General features: G+C 49.9%; 1 protein-coding gene across 1 annotated transcript; it reads left to right on the top strand.

Annotated features, from left to right (window-relative positions):
* The first annotated feature begins 321 nt into the window (after positions 1 to 321).
* On the top strand, positions 322 to 18,912 carry prkcg (protein kinase C, gamma). Its single transcript, XM_076041078.1, has 17 exons — positions 322 to 604; positions 1,415 to 1,659; positions 5,537 to 5,568; positions 5,684 to 5,766; positions 6,636 to 6,747; positions 7,203 to 7,331; positions 7,416 to 7,572; positions 8,938 to 9,139; positions 10,228 to 10,431; positions 12,898 to 13,071; positions 13,384 to 13,475; positions 14,047 to 14,109; positions 14,274 to 14,412; positions 16,056 to 16,136; positions 16,352 to 16,459; positions 16,951 to 17,091; positions 18,700 to 18,912. Exons 2-17 carry the CDS (start codon positions 1,421 to 1,423, stop codon positions 18,859 to 18,861), a joined length of 2,118 nt encoding a protein of 705 aa, XP_075897193.1. The 5' UTR covers positions 322 to 604; positions 1,415 to 1,420; the 3' UTR covers positions 18,862 to 18,912.
* The last annotated feature ends 2,432 nt before the right edge of the window (positions 18,913 to 21,344 follow it).

The raw sequence follows: 21,344 nt of genomic DNA, 5'->3' as shown, positions 1-21,344 counted from the left end.
CTCCTCCCCCCCATCTCTCTCTCTCTCTCTCTCTCTCTCTCTCTCTCTCTCTCGCTCGTCCTCTTCTTGGTAAAAAAGAGAGTCAATCTTGGAAAGAGAACCACCACCTCTCCATCTCCATCTCCTCCTCCTCACCCTGCAGCTGGGTTAACGGATATCTTACCACCTCACACTTTCATCGCTGCTTCCTCGAAAGCTCCACTCTGTCTCTCTCTCTCTCTCTCTCTCTCTCACTCTCTCTCTCTTTGGTTGCTGTTACTTTTTATTGTTCTGCAAACTGTTTTTTTTTTGTTCTTGTTTCCTTACCTTTTTTTCCGGCTGGGCGGTTAAGCCGACTCTTCTTCTTCTTCTTCTTCTTCTTCTTCTTCTTCTTCTTCTTCTTCTTCTTCTTCTTCTTCTTCTTCTTCTTCTTCTTCCGCTTACCTCTGCGCTGCTGCTGCTCCTCCATCTCCTCTCCTCTCGTCACGTCTCTCCTCCTTGCTCTGAGGTGACAAGCTACAGGTGAGGCACTCCGGTCCTGCGGAGAGAAGAGAGGGAGGAGGGGGAGAAGAGCAGAGGACGAGAGGAACGCTGACCTTTAATTGAGCCTCACAGAGAATTCAAGGTATCGTGTCTCTGTGATCTCCAGCACCGTGACGTCCTCGCCTTCATCCCCCCTCTTCTTTTTGTCTTCGCCGTGACACCATCACTTCATCAACCCCCCCCCCCAGCATCACATTGTTTTCTTCTTTTTTGCCTCAGTCGCTTATTTATTTATTCATCAAAACCCGCTTGCGGGCGTTTCATTTATGATGTAGGAACGAGGAAGTTTTGTGTCTCCGGCTCACATTTCTGCCGTTGCCTGCACTTTTTTACTTTTTTTCCATCTCCCTCTCTCTCCCTCTCTCTCTGTCTCCCTCCTCCATTACACCTCGCTGTCCCCGCGCGACACGCACATGTCGCTCGGCGGCGCTTTGCGAGTTTCACTTTTAGAAATGGGTCTAATTGCTAATAAGGGCAGGCAGGAAGTCGGGCGAGGATACGGGCTCTGGTAGTTCGGGAGCAGGTGGGGGCGGGTTGTTGACATGGCAACAGGAGGTGGAGGGGTGAGGAGGAGGGGGTGGGGGGGCAGAATGTATGTGGGACGCCGTGCGGGTCTCGCTAATCGCTGAGCGTCGGCGGGTCTCTTAAGAGAGTTTGTGGCTCTGCGTGTGAATTAACCTCGCTGTCGCCCTCATTACAACCCCCCCACACACCACACCACCACCACCACCTCCACCCCTCCCTATATGTGCCGTGCGACTTTGACCTGTCGCACCCCCTCCCACCCGTCCTCCTCCTACATTCTCACCCTTCAAGGTCTTTTTCTTCATTCATTTATTTCTTATTGCTGCTCAACGTTTGTCCCCCCCCCCCCCTTTTCCCACCCCTCCAGGGCGCCATGTCCACCCCGGTCTCCCCCTCCCACTCCCTCCCCTCCCCGCTGACCCTGGCCTCCTCCCCCACCTCGCCGGTCCCCTCCCCGCTGCCCTCGCCGCTCTCCCCGCCGCCCAGGGTCCCCGTCTTCCAGAGGAAGGGGGCGCTCAAGCACAAGAGGATCGTGGAGGTGAAGGACCACCAGTTCACGGCGCGCTTCTTCAAGCAGCCCACCTTCTGCAGCCACTGCACCGACTTCATCTGGTGAGAGCAACACGCTCGCAGCTGCACCACCACAAGCCCACCTGGTAGTTCTTCAGCCGCCTCCTCAGACATCCCACTGATCCATCTGACGGGCTTTTTTTTTTTTCCCATCCACACTCTTCCTACACTGACCCAGCAAGCAGGTCTCACGACCTTCTGGCCTCAGCCCACACGGCGCACGAGCAACTTGAATAAATTCTGATTTGGTCGCTATATGCGTGCGCTGCCGAACAGAATTAGAGTAGTTGAGAAAAGAAACTGAAAAGGGAAAAAAAAGCACCAAGACTACGCAAGGCAGTGGTGTAGGAGGAAGCCTTCTCACGGCGTTGGGCTACCCCTGTCAGTGTGTTACCTCCGGACTCGCAGTGTGAAACACTCACTCGTGCAGCATTGGATGGATTTTATTTGCAAGTTGTGGCACGATTAAAATGGGAAATGTTTCGACGTTTGCTTGCATCTTCACTGCCATCTGTGTTCATTTGTAAACGGTGTTGGATTTGCTGAAATGGCTGCGGGTTGATTGATTTATTTAACTTCCTCTGTGGTCTGTTGGGAGCGTGGAAAAAAAACACTACACATCACCGCATGAGCTGCGTTCTTTTATTGGAAAATATCTTTTAGTTCAGCGGCGCTAAACTTCCCTCCTCAGACCTGCATGTGCACAGTGTTAATGAAAAGCCAACGCAGTGAGCAGCCTGTTTGGTTGCGTGTGTGAGCATATGGTGCGGGTGTGTGTCGGATGCGGGCGCCAGCAGCCTCTGGGTAGATCTGAGGACATCTTCTCCAACGGGCCGCGCTCTTGGCTGCAATGTAAAGACACCGCGGCAGAGACGCTGACTCTGTCGCGCGATTGGTCCACGAATTAAAGGATTTTGGTAGTCGTCCTAAAAGTGAATTGGTTTAATCATTGAATGTGCCGCTCCTTTGGTTAGCGCAGTCGAGTGGGGTAACGTCAGATGGAGGGGAGGCCGCGTGACAAGACGTGTGCTTGGATGCAGTTGCATCCTGTCCTGAAGAGGGCCGCGTGTCCTGACGTGTAAAACTGGATTGAATAATACAGCAGACGGATACCAGGACAAAGGCAGGTGGCATTTTTCACGGAGCGCATTTCAGTTTGTCAGTGTGTGTGTGTGTGTGTGTGTGTGTGTGTGTGTGTATGGGGGGTGGGGGGGTGGGGGGTGGCGTACAAGTGTTACAAATAGGTTCCATGATGGCTCCACTCGGTTGGAGTGTCCCAGCAAGCTGTGACAGCGAGACGGCACTTCAGCAGCCGGACTGAAGCTGAAGCTAAATGGAATTCAGCCACTGTTCATTACATTCCCTAAACTGTGATCCAGATCGCACACTTCCGTTAGTACGCCTCAGTGCGAGACACTCAGTGTGTGCCGCGCTAATCTCCAGTGTTGTTCCAAATCCGCATTGGCCATGTTGCTTTTAATGGAAGTGACAATCCCAAATTCCCCCCCCCCACTACTACAACTACAACTTTTTTCTTTTTTTTTTTTTGATGGCTTGCAAACAGAGGGTTGCAGCAAAAAGGTACCGCATATGAAACACATCCTGCAAAAAAAAAAAAGTATGCAATTAATGATGCTGCAATTAAGATGTTTGCCAATTGCTAGCTAGTGTATATGTAGCGTTATGTCATTTATGCCTCCACGAAAGTTGAGATTATGCAGTTTTGGGCCAGTTTTGATTGCGTTGAAATCCCACTGCATCACTGCCTTTTAAATCCCATTACGAACCCACCTCACACACTCATGCACTCAAAGTATTGACTATTTATTAAGGAAATATGGAAGTTAACTCTACCCTTGATTATTCCTGCTACAGCTGCAAAGCTTTTGCAACCACTCTGCCGAATACTGCGTTTGCAGCTACATCAGTGAGTAGCATACCAAATCATGCTGGGAAGCCTATCATGAGGAGACTGTAGGCAGATTTACAAAGTGTCTGTGTGCGTGAGTATTAAATGGCAAGATGATTGAATAATGAAAGCTGGCACACAACTTTACAGTTCATGCAAGCAAAAATTCACAACATCTTTAAAGGGTTGCATTAACCCTGTAGGTAACTGGCTAGTTGGCATACAAAGCTCATAGCTAATATAAGCTAGTTAGCACCTCTGTCGAGTCGTGCTTAGACTGCATATTTCTGAAACCAGCTGAGTTCAACACAGTTTTATGATGACACACAGAGTTATTAGCCAGATTCCACACTTGTGGTATGCAGTGCACCTTGTAAGTTAGCTTGAAATTGCTCTGTATGTATTAAACATGAGGTCGTTGTAACACACACACACACACACACACACACACACACACACGCACACACACACTAGTATGTGTGTTTAAGCTTTGTCATGTAAACCCTACGTCCTGGGAAAGACCGTTGAATTGTATGTATTCTTCACTGTATTTTCGCTAACAGAGACTGAACCCCAAAATAATGTAAAAAAAATTTGTTCAAAGCCTCCCAAACCTGTCTGGCACCGCTAGGCACGGAAAAGGAAGGTGCTCTCATTCATTTTTGATGCGCTCAGCTGTTCATGCAGTCTTCCGCACTGCTCTACCCACATGCTACATCTCTTTTCTTGCTTCCTGCTTCGGGGAGGTGAAAAATCCAACATCCCCCTTCGAACTTTTCTCAGTGTTGGCTGCCAGTTTAACACACCACCACCACCACATATTAGCTTCTGCTAAGCCCTTGCCTGGTTGGCTTTGGACAGCGGCTCTTCCAGGGGAGGGTCTTGGCAACAGCACAACCGTGGTCCAAAATGCTATTTGATGCTAGGTCACGTCTTGCTCCTGTCCTGCTGTTGCTGGGCACTTTGTTCATATCATATCAAATACTGTGCGTGATGTATTTCTGCTCGCAAAAAAAATGACATGAGCTGAGAAGTCATGCTATATCCCAAGTTTTGACCTTTTCTTGTGTAATGTTTTCCACTGGCTTGTTCTTCCATCGTGGGAGATATTACTCTGATCCTAGAAGATGATAAAAAGCAGCGAGTCTCCCTCGATACGACCTGCAAGTTGAATAAACGGATGTATTTTTGGTTCTCTATTGCCCTCTGCTGGCCGAGAGCAAACCTGGCCTCATGCACGGATGCAGCACTTCGACCTCCCTGGCTGAATGCTGCTTGAAGGATCAGATCCCCCCCCCCCCCCCCCCCCCCGCACAACCTCGCCCTTAATTATTGCCCAGACATACGGCGAGCTGATTTCAGTTCAGCCATTATGGTCAGTTTGCTGCAAACCCTCCTGGGTGTGTTGTGTGTGCGCCGTGACGGCGGAGGAGCTCTCGGTGTCGCGTTTTCCTGTCGCCCCCCCCCCCCGAACCTCCTAATCAAAAGTTGATTCACAGCAGGCGAGCTGCTGAGTGGACTCTTTAGCCAATCAATGGCTTTAATTATTCAATTAAAGCTCTGAGGAGACATTGGAAACCTGCCAACTCCGCAGTTCTGGAAATAGAAGAATTGTGTTTGGGCGCTCGTGTGTGTGTGTGTGTGTGTGTGTGTGTGTGTGTGTGTGTGTGTGTGTGTGCGAGAACGAGAGAGAGCGTGACAGGATGACAACAATTGACGCTGCTCAGGGAAAGGCCAGCGATCGGCCGAGAGAAGAGCGTTCAAACTTCGCACTTAATGACTTTGTTTATCAAGTGTGTCGCCTCTAACAGCTCCGGGTGGCTTCATTGTTGGGATGAAGGCCGAGGTCGTTCGCCTCTCTGTCTCTGTCTCTCTCTCTCTCGGTGTCATTATCTGTTTTTCCTCTGGCTGGAGCAACAAAAAACAAAAAAAACCTTTAAGAAGCAGAATGTTTCTCCTGAAAGAAACAATCTCATTTGTGTTTAAGTCCTTATTCCCTTTCTCTCTCAGGGGCATCGGCAAACAAGGATTCCAATGTCAAGGTAAAGATAAACTCGCCTTTTATTTCGACCCAATTTTATTTCCTCCTTTCTGATCGTTTTTTTATCGACTCACTCTGACTCTCTCTCCCTCTCGCTCTCCCGTCTCCCTCCACAGTTTGCAGTTTCGTGGTCCACAAACGATGTCACGAGTTTGTGACTTTCACATGTCCCGGCTCAGTCGCAGGCCCCAAGCCAGATGTGAGCAGCTGCGCCAGCATACATTCGCTCCAATATTTTTCCACGTTTATTTATTTATTTATTTTACCATCACCACCGTCATCATCATCATTATTATCGTCACCCTCTTATTTAGCCGTCGGTCGGGGACGGAAACAGGTGTGTGTGACTCATCAAGACATCTTTGTCGCCGACTATCGCTGACGTCTCCGCTGGTGTCGTGTCATCAGCAAGGTCTCGGAGATAGGGAGGGTTTGAGATAAAGACCAGGGGGAAGAGGATGAGGAGTGGTCTGCGACTGATAAGATGGGGAAATTAGATGAAGGAGGGGCGGCGGCAGCACCTGCCACAGTCTTCCACTCTGCAGCGTCCCAAGGATTTCTGAAACAGATCTGTCGTTTTTTTCCTTGTGCGACAATGTGAGCTGCCCCAGAATGAGGTCAAGGCGAACACACTCGTTTTGTGCGCGTGTGTGTGCGTGTGCGTGCGCGTTTGTGTGTGTGTGTGTGTGTGTGTGTGTGTGTGTGTGTGTGTGTGTTTGAGAGTGAGAGGAACACACAGAAGCAAGTAGGGAGTGCTTTTAAATAGCGTTGCAGAGGGGAGGTAAAATAATTCATCATACACACACACACACACACACACACACAAACTAAACCTTGCCGTGATACACTCTCATTTATACAGGATGTCTGTTCCTATAGAGAAATCTAATTGTTGGTGAACACCGTCAGCGCAACATCCTCCCACTAATTGTACTCGCAATGTATGATGATGGCATAAGCTATTGCAACATCCATACAAATTGATGCTATCATGCTATTAAAAAAATAATAATAATATTGTGCAATTTATGCACGCGAGTCCTTGCCTCAGTTTCCTTTGTGTTCCAGGACCTGAAGAGTCGACACACGTTCAAGGTCCAGACGTATTCCAGTCCCACCTTCTGCGACCACTGCGGCTCGCTGCTCTACGGCCTCATACACCAGGGCATGAAATGCTCCAGTGAGTTTCACCTCGACACTCCGGAGATAAATATCAGAAAATCTCCTTGGTTCATTGTCATATATGTTTAAAAGTTTTGAGGGGAAAACAACTTTCCCGCGCAGTTCATTTCATTCACTTTGGAGGGGCAAAGCCAAAGGTTTCCTGTAAAAACAAAGTAACCAACTGATCTGACATTGTTTAAGGTCTTGCGAGGGAGGAGTGTGGCTGTGCAGAGCAACAACAAAATGTTGTCACTTTTGGGGATGCTAACTTTTTTTGTCCGTTACTGCTTGTGGCATCGTGTTGAAGACCACTGAGACGACGTTACGTGCAAAAAAAAAAAGTTTAGCATTTCACCACAGCAAAATCTAAATTCAAGAAAGTCTTCAAACACTTCTGCGTGTGTCTGTGTGTGTGTGTGTGTGTGTGTGTGTGTGTGTGTGTGTGTGTGTGTGTGTGTGTGTGTGTGTGAGGTTGTGACATGAATGTCCACCGACGCTGCGAGACCAGTGTTCCCAGTCTGTGTGGCCAAGACCACACGGAGAAGAGGGGCAGGATCCACCTGACCATCAGGGGGGAGTCGGAGGATGTTTTCGTCACAGGTGAGGGGGAAATGGCAGGAGGGGTGGAGGGGACATTCTCTCCATTCGTTTCATGACAACTCTGTTCACTGTCTTGGTCTCCAGTGCGCGAAGCTCGCAACCTGATGCCCATGGATCCAAACGGCCTGTCGGACCCCTATGTCAAACTCAAACTGATTCCGGACCCGAAGAGCCACAGCAAACAGAAGACCAAGACCATCCGCTCCACACTCAACCCTGTGTGGAACGAGAGTTTCACCTTGTGAGTCATTCACAGTCTTTACAGATTGGAAGGCATGTAGAAGAAACACACCCACACCTGAATACGTGCACAAAGTGCACGGCTTGGGGGGGTGCGGGGGGAGAACAAAAAACAAAAAATATTTTCCCTCTAAGAGTGCTTATGAAGAGAGTTTCAATGTCAATGGAACAGTGTTGTTGCAACACTGTCACGTCGGAACACCAGCGATCGTTCACTTAGAACATTAATCCACCTCCACGCGACTTCGCTACTCCCTCGAAGTCTCTGTCGGCACGGAACGCGGAAAAACCCTCCAGCCGTACAGCCTCGTCTGGGTCTGCCGGCTTCAGATGCGTCTCCACGAGCGGGTGAGTAATGTTGGAAAAAGGTCCGGTGGGGTAAAACCCCTAAAGTGCAGCAACTCTTCTTTACTGTAAGAAGGCTCACAGGACACGTACACAAACCTTAGACAGAACACAACACACGTCAGTGCCATAGCAGCCATGGACGGCGCCATCTTGTGACAGGAAGCTGGGAGCTGTCCTATGATACGCTATGATACATGGAGTCAGTAGAAAAATGTAACATTCTTTAACATCTTATAGTTGTCTTGGTTGTTGTTGGGTTTTTTTTTCACATGCGGTATAAATTATCTGGTGCCTTTGAGATAAGTGTCTTATTTTTCCGTGAGCAACACGAGCAGGACGAGTTCGCCATTTTACGAGGCACATGAAAACCTGGAAATATCATACAGCTTTGAATTATGGATACAAACCCTCTAGAAGTCTAGCTAGCATCTCAAAACTGAACCGTAGTTATGCATAACATTATTAATCATCGATACATGTAGCTTTTCGACAGTTTCCCTCTTCTAAGCCTCTTCAGCGGAATGAGGAAGTAGCTTCAGTCCACACGTTAGTGACTGAGAGAGACCGCTGCACTGCCGCCTAGTGACGAACCAAGAGATGTTCCACTAATTATTGTTGGGTTTAAACATAAAACATTAAACTTAAACAAAAAAATGTTTCACATAAATTGGAGTTTCCTTTTTAAAAAACAAAACAAAAAAAACAAACAAACAAACAAATACATAAATAATAATAATACTCCGAATGGCATTCCATCATTCAATGAAATGAATTTAAAAAAAAAATGTATTACAAATCTGACAATACAATTTGTGTGTGTCACACTTCAGCGCTGTCTTTTTCGGTCACGTATTTTATTAAAATCTTGTGTTTTTGTTTTTGTTTTTTCCAATGTGAATTTGTCTCAAACTTTGTAAAAGTCTTGCACTGTTGTTTAGCGACTCTGGGCCTCAGTACCGGACCGGACCATCTCCTTCATTCAGTCACCGTCACACTCTGCTTCTGTTTGCCTCCCCAGCTCGGTGCGCGGCCACCAGTGGGACAGGCGGCTGTCTGTGGAGGTGTGGGACTGGGACCGCACGTCCAGGAACGACTTCATGGGGGCGCTGTCGTTCGGCGTGAGCGAGATCTTCCGGCGACCCATCAGCGGCTGGTTCAAACTGCTGGCCCAAGATGAGGGCGAGTACTACAACATCCCGGTACCGGATCCGGACCTGCAGGTAAGAAAACTCACTCCGGCCCCTCCCCTTCCCCCGATTTGCCCAGCTAATGGCCGTGTTTCCTCGGGGCTTTGGCGCGGCCCATCAGGTTATAATTACTGTACGCCGCTGCTACCGTGGCGGTGTCAGGATCTCCTGGCTCACAAGTTCATCCAGTGAAGAAAAAAAAGAAAACCCAGAAGATTTATATCTGGTTCTCTGGCCGAATAATGAGGCCATATGTTACATGGACTTCCTGCCCTCCTCTGTTCGATTCCTCCTCCACTAGGGTGCAGGATTGTCCTGCCATCTCTTCAATACAAGTTTCCTCTACATTAATTCTTCATACATTTCTTTTGCCACCACACATTCAAAATGTCATGACGAACATCACCGCCGCTCTTTCAAATCTCTGCTGTACGTGAAGGCGTCACGCAGAGGGCAGCGGAAACACGGCAGTGTGCGATTTTCTCTGTTACTGTCAGGATGTCTGTGGTTCTCGCGACTCGCACACAAAGCTAGCATGTAGCTTTGTCCTACACTTGTGTTTTTGTCCCCCGTGTGTGTCACTTAAATCCGTGTGTGTCACTTGTGGCCTGAACAACAACGTAAAACCAGAACAATACTTACTGCTCTTGCTATGGATTCACCGACAACAACTTTTTTTTATTTTTTTGTTTTTTTTACAGAACGAGTACTTTCATTTCAATACTCACCAATACTGAGCATTTAATAAGGCAGTTACACTTTATAGAACTTTTTTTTTTATTGTACCACAGATCCTCAGCATGTTTTTCTAGTTTCACTGCTGTACAAACACAAATTTAACTAAATTGTCATACACATACATATACATCTGGTATCATTGTCGTGGTATCAGCACGTATTTTACGGGTATGGGTGGAGTACTCAATCCCGGTATTGGTACAGATACCCGATGCTGGTATCGGTATGAGTGCATTCCTAATTGTTACTGTGCCCTTCCCTACCAAAATAAAGGCTTTCCTCAGGCACTACACTAGTGCTGTGAATCTAGAAGCAGGACTGATTGCAATGTGTGTGTGCGTCTGTGTGTTCCATGCTGACCTCCATCCCTGCGCCTCCTCCAGGAGCCTCAGCCGGACGGCACGACGGCGCCCTCCCTGCCGCAGCCCGTCCTCCCCGTGCCGCTGTGCGAGTCTTTCCCCACGGCCGTGACCCCGACCGCCGCGCTGCCCTGCGCCCCCGTCCACAACATCGGCCCCGCCAGAGTCGAAATGGGAATCCACGACTTCAACTTCCTGATGGTGCTGGGCAAAGGCAGCTTTGGCAAGGTAAGAAAAGGAGAGGAAAAAGGGGAGGAAGAAGGAAAGAAAAAAAAAAACACCACCCGCGGCCGCTGAGACCAAATGTCATCCTTCAACACAATCAGCACCTGTGATCCGAGAGCTGTAAGCGATAGCGGAGGGGCCATTCACGCTCTAAACAAACAAACATTATTCCTGGCTTCTGAAATGATTCTTCCTATTGATGGACTTGACCTTTCAGTGGCATTTCATGCAGCTGCTCCAGGGGAGAGCCTGGCAGAATAAGTCGTTCCTCCCTCTCTCTCTCTCTCACTCTCTCTCTCTCTCTCTCTCTCTCTCTCCTGCCCACCGCCATCGTTTCTCCCGGTACCTGCTGCCAAACGATTAATTTAACCCTCAGCTAATTGTTTTTCCTTCTTCTTCTTTCCTTTCATTGTTGTCGGCAGTCGTGAGCTCCGACTGGCTGTCTTCCTACGCGCCTCCTCCTCCTCCGAGGTGTTCATTTCAAGGGAGCATCTGCTCTCCATTTTCCCTTTAATTCCCCAGTAGATGAAGCGTGATGACGATGAAGTGAGTTTTGAGTCCTCTGAAACCCCCCCACCACCGCCGCCCCCTCCGCTGTGTTTTATAACTGTCACGGAAGAGTCCGGAGAGAACGGGAGAAATAGACTCCGCTTACGTAAGATGTGCGGGAAGAAGAAGAAGAAGAAAAAATAGAGTGACTCAAGGAAGGAGAGACAAAACCCCGGGGATGCAAACACACAGGCCAGGCGCTCGGGAGGGTCTGGGCCAGCCAGTGCTGTCCACTCTGACCCATCTGTGCCTTTCTTTGCTACTTCATTAAAACTACAGTATGAAAAAATGTAAAACTGAAAATGTTTTGGTTGTTGTCTCGTTATGAGCCAATTTAGACTGCCAGCCAGAATCTGATTTTTAGCCCATCCAGATTGAAACCGGATGGCTCTTTTGTAGTCTGAACAGTCACAAATCACACCAAATACGATTTTTGCAAAAACGGATTGAAACCGCCTTCGGGAGGGAGTTTCAAAATGGCATTTGGACAGATGCATCTCAGTGTGAACGGCTCCAAACACGCCGATGGGTTTTGACTGCCCGTGACGTCACTCTACGCGACGCAAGACCCAATGCGCCACCAGAGGGCGCCATTTCAGGTGCGGGGCTGTAATGTAATGGAGCAGACTGAAGAAGTAGAGAAGAGCAGTTGCTGGACAGAGGAGGAAACCCATTGGCTCATCAGTGTGTGGGGAGATACTGTCGCTCCATTCAAGCCGAGCTCCAGGCCTTGTATCGCAACAAGTGCCGCTGTCGCAATTATATGACGTCACACGCTACACGCTACGCTGGACGACGCCTCCACTCCGACGTCGTTGCTACAGCAACCTGTCAGATGGGTCAATCATGTGGCCCAGTCTGAACAGAGCCACATCCCATTTGGACACTTGACACTAAAAACAGTGTGGACAGACAGCCCTAAAAATTTGAGATGGAGAAGATTTGAGGAAGAATCTGATTCGAATCAGATTCGCCTGCAGTGTGAACGCAGCCTTTAACTGCCAAAACAACTCCAGGAGGGGGCCTCAAAACTGACCCTTCGTTCAGCCCCTCCCTTCGAGTGGTCACTGTCCAATCCCACGTAAGCAACTGCAAAACAAAGCAGCTCTCCTTCCAACAGCCACCCGGAGTCTGTTGCTGCTTCGCTGAAGCTCTTTCAGTCAATGCCACAGCACATGCTGGAGATCCAGTTACTGTTATGTAGCAATTTATTTATTTATTTAATCACTGTCAGCGCTCTTCACCGCGCAGTGTCTTACCCTTGAACCACAGTGGAACCGGGGGGGGGGGGGCCGGCGGACTCCCATTGTTGGAAATTACTGCTTCATTACAGCAGCCCGCCGGCAGCCAGTTTCGCAGGCGCCATGAAATTAAGCCGCTCAATGTAGTTTTAATGTCTCGTGAGGGGGGGGGAAGAAAGAGGGAGAATACACGAGACCTGCTTCACATCTTCCCGTTCACGACATTAACGCGAGTCAAACATCTGCGGGCGGAGAGCCTGTTTTAATTAAACGCCGCTCGCCGCACGCCGGTCGAAAGTAGCTCAAATTTCTTTCCCCCCTCCTTCGCTCATTAACGCGGCAGGGAATCTTCCTCTCGCCGCCTCGCCTCCGCGCGGCTCTTGATACTCTGCCTGCCTGATTTGGTGATTTATTTTAGCACCCGGTCGTTTATAACACAGTGACCTAAAAAGGAAAAAAAAGGAGAGAGGAAAAAAACTGCGCTGCCAGCCCCACAGTGCAGTGCACGGGATAATTGGTTCCAGAGTTTTAAAAATGAGAGTGTCAATGAGAATTCGCTTCAATAATTCCGAGCGAAGAACTGCTGTGCTCCCTACGAGCGAAGGCCAAGTTTGTTTACTGTCCGGACAACGAAGGCGGCGACTGGCCTTCTGTTGAATTCCCGACACGTTTTCTGCAGGTGCTGCTGGCCGAGGAGCGAGGCAGCGAGCGCCTCTTTGCCGTCAAGGTGCTGAAGAAGGACGTCCTCTTCCAGGACGAGGACACGGAGAGCGCCATGGTGGAGAAGAGGGTGCTGGCGCTCTCCTCCCGCCCTCACTTCCTCACCTCCCTCTACTGCGCCTTCCAGACCGAGGTGCGTGCCAGATTTTTCTTTTTTTATTATTATTGCAACCGACCATATAAACTCCATTAATTCGTCCATAAAACTATAGACACACGCTGTTAAAGCTGCCCAGCAGTTTTGGCTGCTGCCTCCGTCCACCAGAGGGGGTTGTTTGAGGCCACGTTGGCTCTGAGGTTTTATTTTTCTATTTATAAAATGAGTGATTCGTTTTAAGGTCAGAGTTGCTCCTTTAAAAAAAATTTCCAACAAGAGCCGACTCTTCTTTCTGAGTGTCTGCGCGTCTGCTTGTGAACAGCGCCTCCCTGTGTTCGCTCCCCGCAGGATCGCCTGTACTACGTGATGGAGTACGTCAACGGGGGGGATCTCATGTTCCACATCCAGATCGTCGGCAAGTTCAAAGAGGCTCACGCAGCGTACGTAGTCCGGCGCGGATGAAGGAGATGAAGACGATGAAGAGCAACTTTTTTTTTCCCTCCCTCTGACCACCTTTCACTGCCATCGTCCCGGTTTTCCCGCCATTCCGTTACCGCCCCGCTCTCTCTCCCCGCCGCACGCGCAGCTTGCTTCCTTTTGTCCGTCCTACCTGGCGACTCGAGGAGAAGCCATCAGAGGCTGCGGTCCCCCCCCCCCCCACCCTCCTCCTCCTCATTTTCCCCCGAATGTCTCCTCCCACTAATCTCCCAGTTTCATCTAACTTCCCCTCCTCCGCTTGTTCGTCTAATCAATAAACTTTGATCAATCATCTAAAACCAATTCTTGCGCCGCTGCTCATTTCCATCTTCCCGTCATCATTACTCCGCCTTTCATCTGCCGGGGTTTCTTCTCCTTTCATCAGCCTTCCGTCGCTGGAAAGAAAAAAAAAAAAAACCTTTCCCAATTTTTTCCGGAAGATGAAACAACACGCGCACATGCGGGCGCCCGGCCACACGCACTCTCACGAAATGTTCTCTCCCGCCCGTCCTCCCCCAACCCCTCCTTCTGCAGGTTCTACGCAGCGGAGGTTGCGGTCGGCCTCTTCTTCCTGCACAGCAAAGGCATCATTTACAGGTGGAGAAGTCGCTTTTGGCGCCGTGAGCCGCGACACAGATTCATTCTGTCACCTGTGGTTTAATGGCTGTTATAAATACGTCGTCCATCAGAATGATTCATTCCCCCCGTCATCCGTCTTGTCCTCTCTCTCTCTCTCTCTCTCTCTCTCTGTCTCTTTCCAGGGATCTGAAGCTGGATAACGTGCTGCTGGACAGCGAGGGCCACATCAAGATCGCCGACTTCGGGATGTGCAGGGAGGGGATGTTCGGGGGCGACACCACGCGCACTTTCTGCGGCACGCCGGACTACATCGCCCCCGAGGTGCGTGGGAAAGGCCGCGTTCCGAGCGAATCTCGAGTTTTTTTTTCATTTGATATTCACGAAAAAAAAAATTCACTCTGTCCGGACACTTAACGCACTCTATAAACGGCCAAAGCAAACAGTTTCTAGTTTACGTTAGCATTACATCAGCTGGCTTGCTAATGTGTTCCCTTTACAGGACCAAGTCCCTGGGATCCAACATGGCTCCCATTCATTTAAATGGAGTTGCTCACCCAGTGGAGATGCCGAAAACGTTTTTGACTTCTGCACTAATAGGCCCATAGAGCATGTAGCAGTATTGTCACTTCCCATCATGCCTCTGTAACTATGGCGCGCCGCCATATTGCCAGTGCAGTATCCAGTTCTGATAATACATCCATGGCCTGTAGTACTAGTGTTAGTTCAGGTTCCTAAAGAGTCGTCAGTATTTCATAAAATGCAGGAGCTACAGCAGCAGTAGCAGCAGCTGACGATGATTTGGAACAATTTCTACTTCACCTCCTTCTGTTTGACCCTCGTCTGATTTCGCCTCACACGTGTCACCACGTCTGGCTCTCCGCAGCTCTCCGAGGTTGGCGGTCCGTCCGCCGCGCCCCGCCGCCTCGCTCGACGCCCTTCACTCATCTCTGACCTCGTCGGCATTTTCACGTGATTAACTTTGCTTGATTAAATTAGCGGCGGCGTGGCGCTTAGCGTTTACGCAAAGAAACCGTAAACGTCCTTCGGAGACGTTGCTTCACGAGCGTTGTTCCCCACCGAGCTTGACGAGTGTAATTTGGGGTAATTAGCTGCCTCGGATTTGTTTATAAAAAAAAAAAAAAAAAACTGTTTTTGAAGGATCTAATTAGTTTTCGATCCGACTCGGAGACATCAAAAAGCAGTTTTTCGTCTGACAGCAAAGTGCCGTTTGAAGCGTTTTGAAGCGTCACGCGGTCCGACTCCGCGATGAGAGCCTCGGAGGAGACGAGGTGATGAGCAGCTCGTCTGCACGGCGCAGCAGTTGGAGAGGCAGCAGACGGGCGGCGGAGAACGAGGGAGGGAAACGATGCGGCTGTCTGTGCTTCTGTAAACGTCGCCCCGGCGCCCCCTGGGGGTTGACTCTTCTGTAAACAACCATTGATTCTCCAACATCTGCCATTTTGGATGAGACGCAGTGTGTTTCCTCAGGGGGAGAGGGAGGGTTGGGGGGGGGTTCCTCTACTGCTCCTTCTGAAGAACACACACGCGGGAAACAAACAAATCCGTAAACACACTTAATCCTGAGTCGTGCACTGATTTCTCCTGAGCCCATTCATACCTTCTCTCCCTCCCTCCATCCCTTCATCCTCATGCAATGCATTCTCTCCCTCCCTACCTCCCTCACTATCTCCCTTCCTCCCTTCCTCCTTACTTCACCCCCTCTTTCCCTTTCTCCTTCCTCCTCCCTTCCTACCTCACTCACTCTCCCCCTTCCTCCTACCTCCTTACTTCCCTCCCTCTTCCCTCCCTTCCTCCCTACCTCCCTACCTCACTCTCTTCCTCCCTCCCTTTCTCTCCCTCTTTCCCAGTCCCTCCCTCCACCCCCCCACCGCCCTAGCGACTCTTCCTCTCACTCTCGCCCCGTGGTCTCCCTCCTCCTTCATCTGGTCTCTGTCTCTCTGCAGATCGTGGCCTACCAGCCCTACGACAAGGCGGTGGACTGGTGGTCCTACGGTGTGCTGCTCTACGAGATGCTGGCGGGACAGGTAATAAAACCGCGGCTCGATCTCACAAAGGATGGAGCCGCGCGCGTGCGCGTGCACGGACCCCTAAAGCCGCCCGTGCACGTCCTTTTGTTGCGGCCCCAAAGAAAGACTTTGAAAGGAACTTTCATTTCCATTTATTTGCCTTCAGTTTGCTCGCAGACTCTGCGCCATGTCTTCCCCCCTCCCACTGCCGCCTCTCTATCTCTCGCCTCCAGCCACCTTTTGATGGAATTGACGAGGAGGAGTTGTTCCAGTGCATCATGGAGCAGTGCGTCTCCTACCCCAAAAGCCTTTCCCGCGAGGCCGTCGCTATCTGCAAAGGGGTGAGTTCCTCCTCCGTCTCCTCGCAATTAAGATAAACGTGAGCCTGAGCATTTTGAGCGCCGTTGCGTGATGTTGCAATTCCAGTCATATTTCACTTTGGCAGAGTAAATGTCTTGTGCCCTGTGTGCTCTAAGCTGTGCAAAGAAACCTGTAAGAATGAAGATTTAGCATTTGGTGCAAAAGTTAGAAGCCTCAAGTTTAGCCTGGTGGGAATCGGACATGTGCACGTCGTACCTCCAGAGCTGAAACATCTATTGGTTCCTCGGTGGACGTGGTTGACGACGTGCTCCACTCTAATCTACATTTTAATGCAGTTCCATAGTTTCCACACTGACAGCCACACAAAATGTGTCCAAACTACCTTTGTTTGAATTCCAAAGCTAATTCCTGTTCACTCATTAACTGTAAAAGAGAAGGAAATGAGTGCAGCTCTGCCCTGATAGCGGAGCCAATGCCGCTCTCCTGCTTTTTGTCTTCTGTACCGCCGAAGCTCCTGACAAAGAACCCTGCCAAGCGCCTGGGAGGAGGACTGGACGCCGAGAGGGAGATCAGGGAACATCCATTCTTCCGCTGGATCGACTGGGACCGTCTGGAGAGGCTGGAGCTGCAGCCGCCCTTCAAACCCAGAACTGTCAGTGTGAACAGATGGACGCCTTCTCTCTCTCTCTCTCTCCCTCTCTCTCTCTGTCCATCTCTTACTCTCCCTCCCTCTCTCCGACCTCTCTCTCCGTCCATCTCTTACTCTCCCTCCCTCTCTCCGACCTCTCTCTCTCTCTCCCTCTCTCTCTCTGTCCATCTCTTACTCTCCCTCCCTCTGTCCGACCTCTCTCTCTCTCTCCCTCTCCCTCTCTCACCCTCTCTCTCTCTCTCTCCCTCTCTCTCTCTGTCCATCTCTTACTCTCCCTCCCTCTGTCCGACCTCCCTCTCTCTCTCTCTCTCTCCCTGTCCATCTCTTACTCTCCCTCCCTCTGTCCGACCTCTCTCTTTCTCTCCCTCTCTCTCTCCCTCTCCCTCCCTCCCCTCGGCTGTACAAAGGGCACATTCAGGGAATTGTGGCTGTCACTTCCATCTTCTCTCCGACTCCCACGCTCTCCCTCGTCTCCCTACACGCATCGTGTGTCGGCCAGTTCTGAGTCCCACTTCCGCTCCTCCCCACTTCCCCCCAAACCCCTCCCTTCCCACCTCCTCTCGTGCGCTCACTCACCTCCGCCCGGGAGGCTGAGAGCGACAGACAGCGCCGAGCCGCCGCAGACGTGACCTCTGACCTCCGGCTCGTGCCCGCTCCCGCCCCTTCCTACATATGCAAATGCACGGCATCATTAGCCGGCCTCACGACCGGCGCCCCCCCCGCCCCCCACACACCCCCGGGACTCCTGCGGCTTGGTTCTGGAGGTCAGAGGTCAGGCCCATTAGCCAAATGAAATTCGGATCGTTCAGCGGAGCTCACGCTGTGGCGGCGGAGCGGCGGTCGGAAAGCTCGCCAGGGCAAGCGAGGGTGTGAGCGAACTGAAGAAGGTTGCATAAGCCGGCGGCGATTTTGAAAAGTCCGACTTGATTCTGGCGCCGGTGTGGGTACAGAATCTGTCCAGGGATACGGAATGTGTCCGGGGTGTTACGGCAACTCTATCAGGACAAACTACATCGCGGTCGGATAGATAGATATCGTTAGTTCGTTCTATTATAGATATAATATGATTCTATCTGTCGTTCGTTCTATCATATGTACACACATATATATATGTATGTATATATAATATGATTCTGTCTATCTATCAATCTGGGGTCTTATGGCAACTCTATTAGGACAAACTACATAGCAGTCAGATAGATAGATAGATAGATTGACATCTATCGTTTGTTCATTTGTTCATTCATTCGTTCTATCATATATACCTATATATACATATATTCAATATGATTCTATATATCTATCATTCATCTGCTCATTCGTTCGTTATCTGTTTGCCTTTGTTTTTTGGGTCTTACAGCAACTCTATAAGGACAAACTACATCTACTACAAACTACATACACATATCTATCCGACCTCAATGTAGTTTGTCCTAATAAAGTTGCCGTAACACCCCGGACATATTCCGTAGCCCCGGACAGATTCTGTACTTACAGCGGAAAACGGTCGACTGGCTTTTAATTGTCGCTGTTCATCAGGAAGGATGCGAGTGTTTGCTCTACTTCTTCTTCTTCTTCTTCTTCTTCTTCTTCTTCTCCTCCCCTCCACAGGGCGGGAAGAAAGGCGAGAACTTCGACAAGTTCTTCACGGCGGCTCCGTCGGCGCTCACACCGTCCGACCCGGAGATTCTAGCAGCCATCAACCAGGAGGACTTCCAGGGCTTCACCTTCCTCAACACGGAGTTCGGCCCCTCGCCTCTCACCGCTGTTTGAAAATGACCCCCCCCCCCCCCCCCCCCCGCCTCCTCCTCCTCCCCCCACACTCCCACCCCGGGGGCTGCTCCAACCCCCCCGCAACTCCCCTTCAGCGGAAAAAAGTAGTTTTAAAACACAATTTAAAGGCTGAAACAGAACCACCACCGCCGCCGCCGCCACCAAACTGTGACATTTACGTGGAGAAACATCAGAGCGCCATTGTTGGTGTGTGTGTGTGTTAGTTGTTCTGATAGTCTCGGAATAACATTCAACTCTGTAGGTTTCCAGCCAGTCTTTTTTCTAAAGGTTTAAGAGAGCCAGAAAAAAAAATCTGAAAGTTTCTGAGTGTTGTGTCTCTCTACAACGATTTTGCTTGGTCACTCTCGATTTTCAGAACCTAGTTATTATCGCACCGGGATCACCTTCCAGCCCGGCGCATTTCACACTTTTCACCTTTTGTTTCCTCACAATTTTGAGAAGATTTTTTTTCTCCAAGCTTAAAAAAAAAAAAAATCACATTTCTCGGCTTGCATGTTATTTTCTTAGTCCTCTCTCTCTCTCTCTCTCTCTCTCTCTCCCTCTCTCCCTCTGTCTCTCACTCTAGCTCACTCACTCGTGCGTGTTTTATCATCCGTCTCACTCCAGCTGTACGTGTGTGTGTGTTGGAGTGTGACTGTGACGCACACAGCGGCCCGGGCAGGTTCCTCTGGCACGGCCCGACCTCCCCGTTTAACGTCACACGCGCTGACCTCAGATGGCCGACTGAGAAGCTGAAACAATGCAGCAGCAGCGGCAGCGCTGACTGGACGCCCCAGTCAATGTGCAACACACACACACTCACTCACACACACACACACACACGCACACCACTACCACCCCTGGCTCGTTACCCACTCTGCCGTGCTCTATTATCACTGCAAGGCAGCCTTCACATTACTGTCACTTTCAGAGTCTTTTATTCACTTGTTATTATTATTATCATTATCATTATTATTATTATTTCTATTTCTCTGCACGCTGAGCAGGCCGGCCGGGGGGGACGAGGCTGCAGTGCTGCTTTGCACCGGCAGCTGAGCCGAACGACGGCGGTCTTAAGAGGAAACTGCCCTTTAATAATCGGCGGCTGGATTTTCTTTTTTTCTTTTTTTAATAAAAACAAGGATATTGTACAGGTATACTGGTATTCTTCGCGATGCATGCCGTATAGCTTTATACAGTGTAATGATGTACAGACGACATTGATTAGGTGTAATTAAAGAGCGAGGCTAGCCGGGACTGCTCAATACGTGGAAAGAGAGGGAAAAAAAAAAAAGAAGCAGCGCTGCCGTCCGACGTTATCTAAGCGTTACAGACGCGGCAGATTAATATTCCCCTTGTAAGGCAATAAAGCAGCTGTTCATCCCGCGCACAAGCCACTTTGATTTATGGTTTTCCTCCATAGCACGCATTCCTCATCCAGAGGCATCGGCCGGCGCAGGTTTGCTCGGAGTGTGTGTGTGTGTGTGTGTGTGTGCGTGCGTGCGTGCGCGTGCGTGTGTGTCATTCTCAGACCGTGATTGAACTGTAAAAGGTCACGCCCTCCGATTGGAGCGCCAGCTCAGACAGTTATCACACCACATAATACTTCTTTACGGCAAATCGATAGTGGATAGCGCAATAGATGATTTATGTATCTGTTAGTTGACTTCATGCCTGTTTCTGGGATGAACATGGTCGGTGGGGGGGGGGAGTGGGAGAAGTAGAAAAAAAAAATAAACTTGTTGGGAATGAAAATGTGATGGGCTCGAGTGTTTCATTCGTTCTGCTGATGCAGTGTTGTGCAACTTGATCCTCCTCTTCCTCCTCCTCCTCCTCCTCTTCCTCCCTGCTTTTACTCACTGTCACGCTCAGAAGTGCCTCTATCAGGAACATGCAAATACTGGTCACGCACACACACACACACACGTGCACACACGCGCACACACACATCCCCGCCAAAGCTGCTGACCCTCCGTTTGTGCCGATACTGTAGTTGTCGAAGCAGCAAAAGCACCTGGCAGGCGTCTCGCTTCCAGGCGGCGGCGACGGCAGCGGCCTCCTCCCCTCCGCTGCCCCGCCCTCCTCCCCTCCGCTGCCCCGCCCTCCCAGCCGCCGGCGTAATGGGACTCATATCCCCCACAGAGATCTCCGCTATAACGAGTTGACCTTCACATTAAAATCTCATCAACTGGGTGTCTCCTGCCGTAGCTCCCTCTCCTCCTCCTCCTCCTCCTCTGCCTCCCGATCCGTCCTTCATCTCTCTCTCCTTTGCGTCTCTGACACAACGCCACAAGGTTTTTAATGAGGTTTTTTTCTACAAATCTTGTTTGTTACGAGTTTTTTTTTTTTGTTTAATCTTGGAATGTTCACTTTCAACCCTTTTTAAAGGCTATTCATGATCTAATGGTATATGCTGCATGAATTCATTTTGACACAAGAGAAGTTAAGTAGGGTTGACTGACACCGGGCCTTTTTTTCCATTC

This window comes from Nelusetta ayraudi, unplaced genomic scaffold (genome assembly GCF_046127955.1).
Source record: "Nelusetta ayraudi isolate G7.1 ecotype Tasmania unplaced genomic scaffold, CSIRO-AGI_Nayr_v1 ptg000063l, whole genome shotgun sequence".
In the NCBI taxonomy this organism is placed as follows: Eukaryota; Metazoa; Chordata; class Actinopteri; order Tetraodontiformes; family Monacanthidae; genus Nelusetta; species Nelusetta ayraudi.
The sequence above is the reverse complement of the archived record's forward strand: the minus strand, read 5'-3'. Positions and strand labels throughout refer to the sequence as shown.

Excerpts from the sequence above, each read along its gene's own strand:
- prkcg (XM_076041078.1), top strand. The coding sequence starts at position 1,421 with ATGTCCACCCCGGTCTCCCCCTCCCACTCCCTCCCCTCCCCGCTGACC. Across the intron at positions 5,767-6,635 it reads TCGCAGGCCCCAAGCCAGAT|GACCTGAAGAGTCGACACAC; the intron begins GTGAGCAGCTGC and ends TTTGTGTTCCAG. Across the intron at positions 17,092-18,699 it reads CGCCCTTCAAACCCAGAACT|GGCGGGAAGAAAGGCGAGAA; the intron begins GTCAGTGTGAAC and ends TCCCCTCCACAG.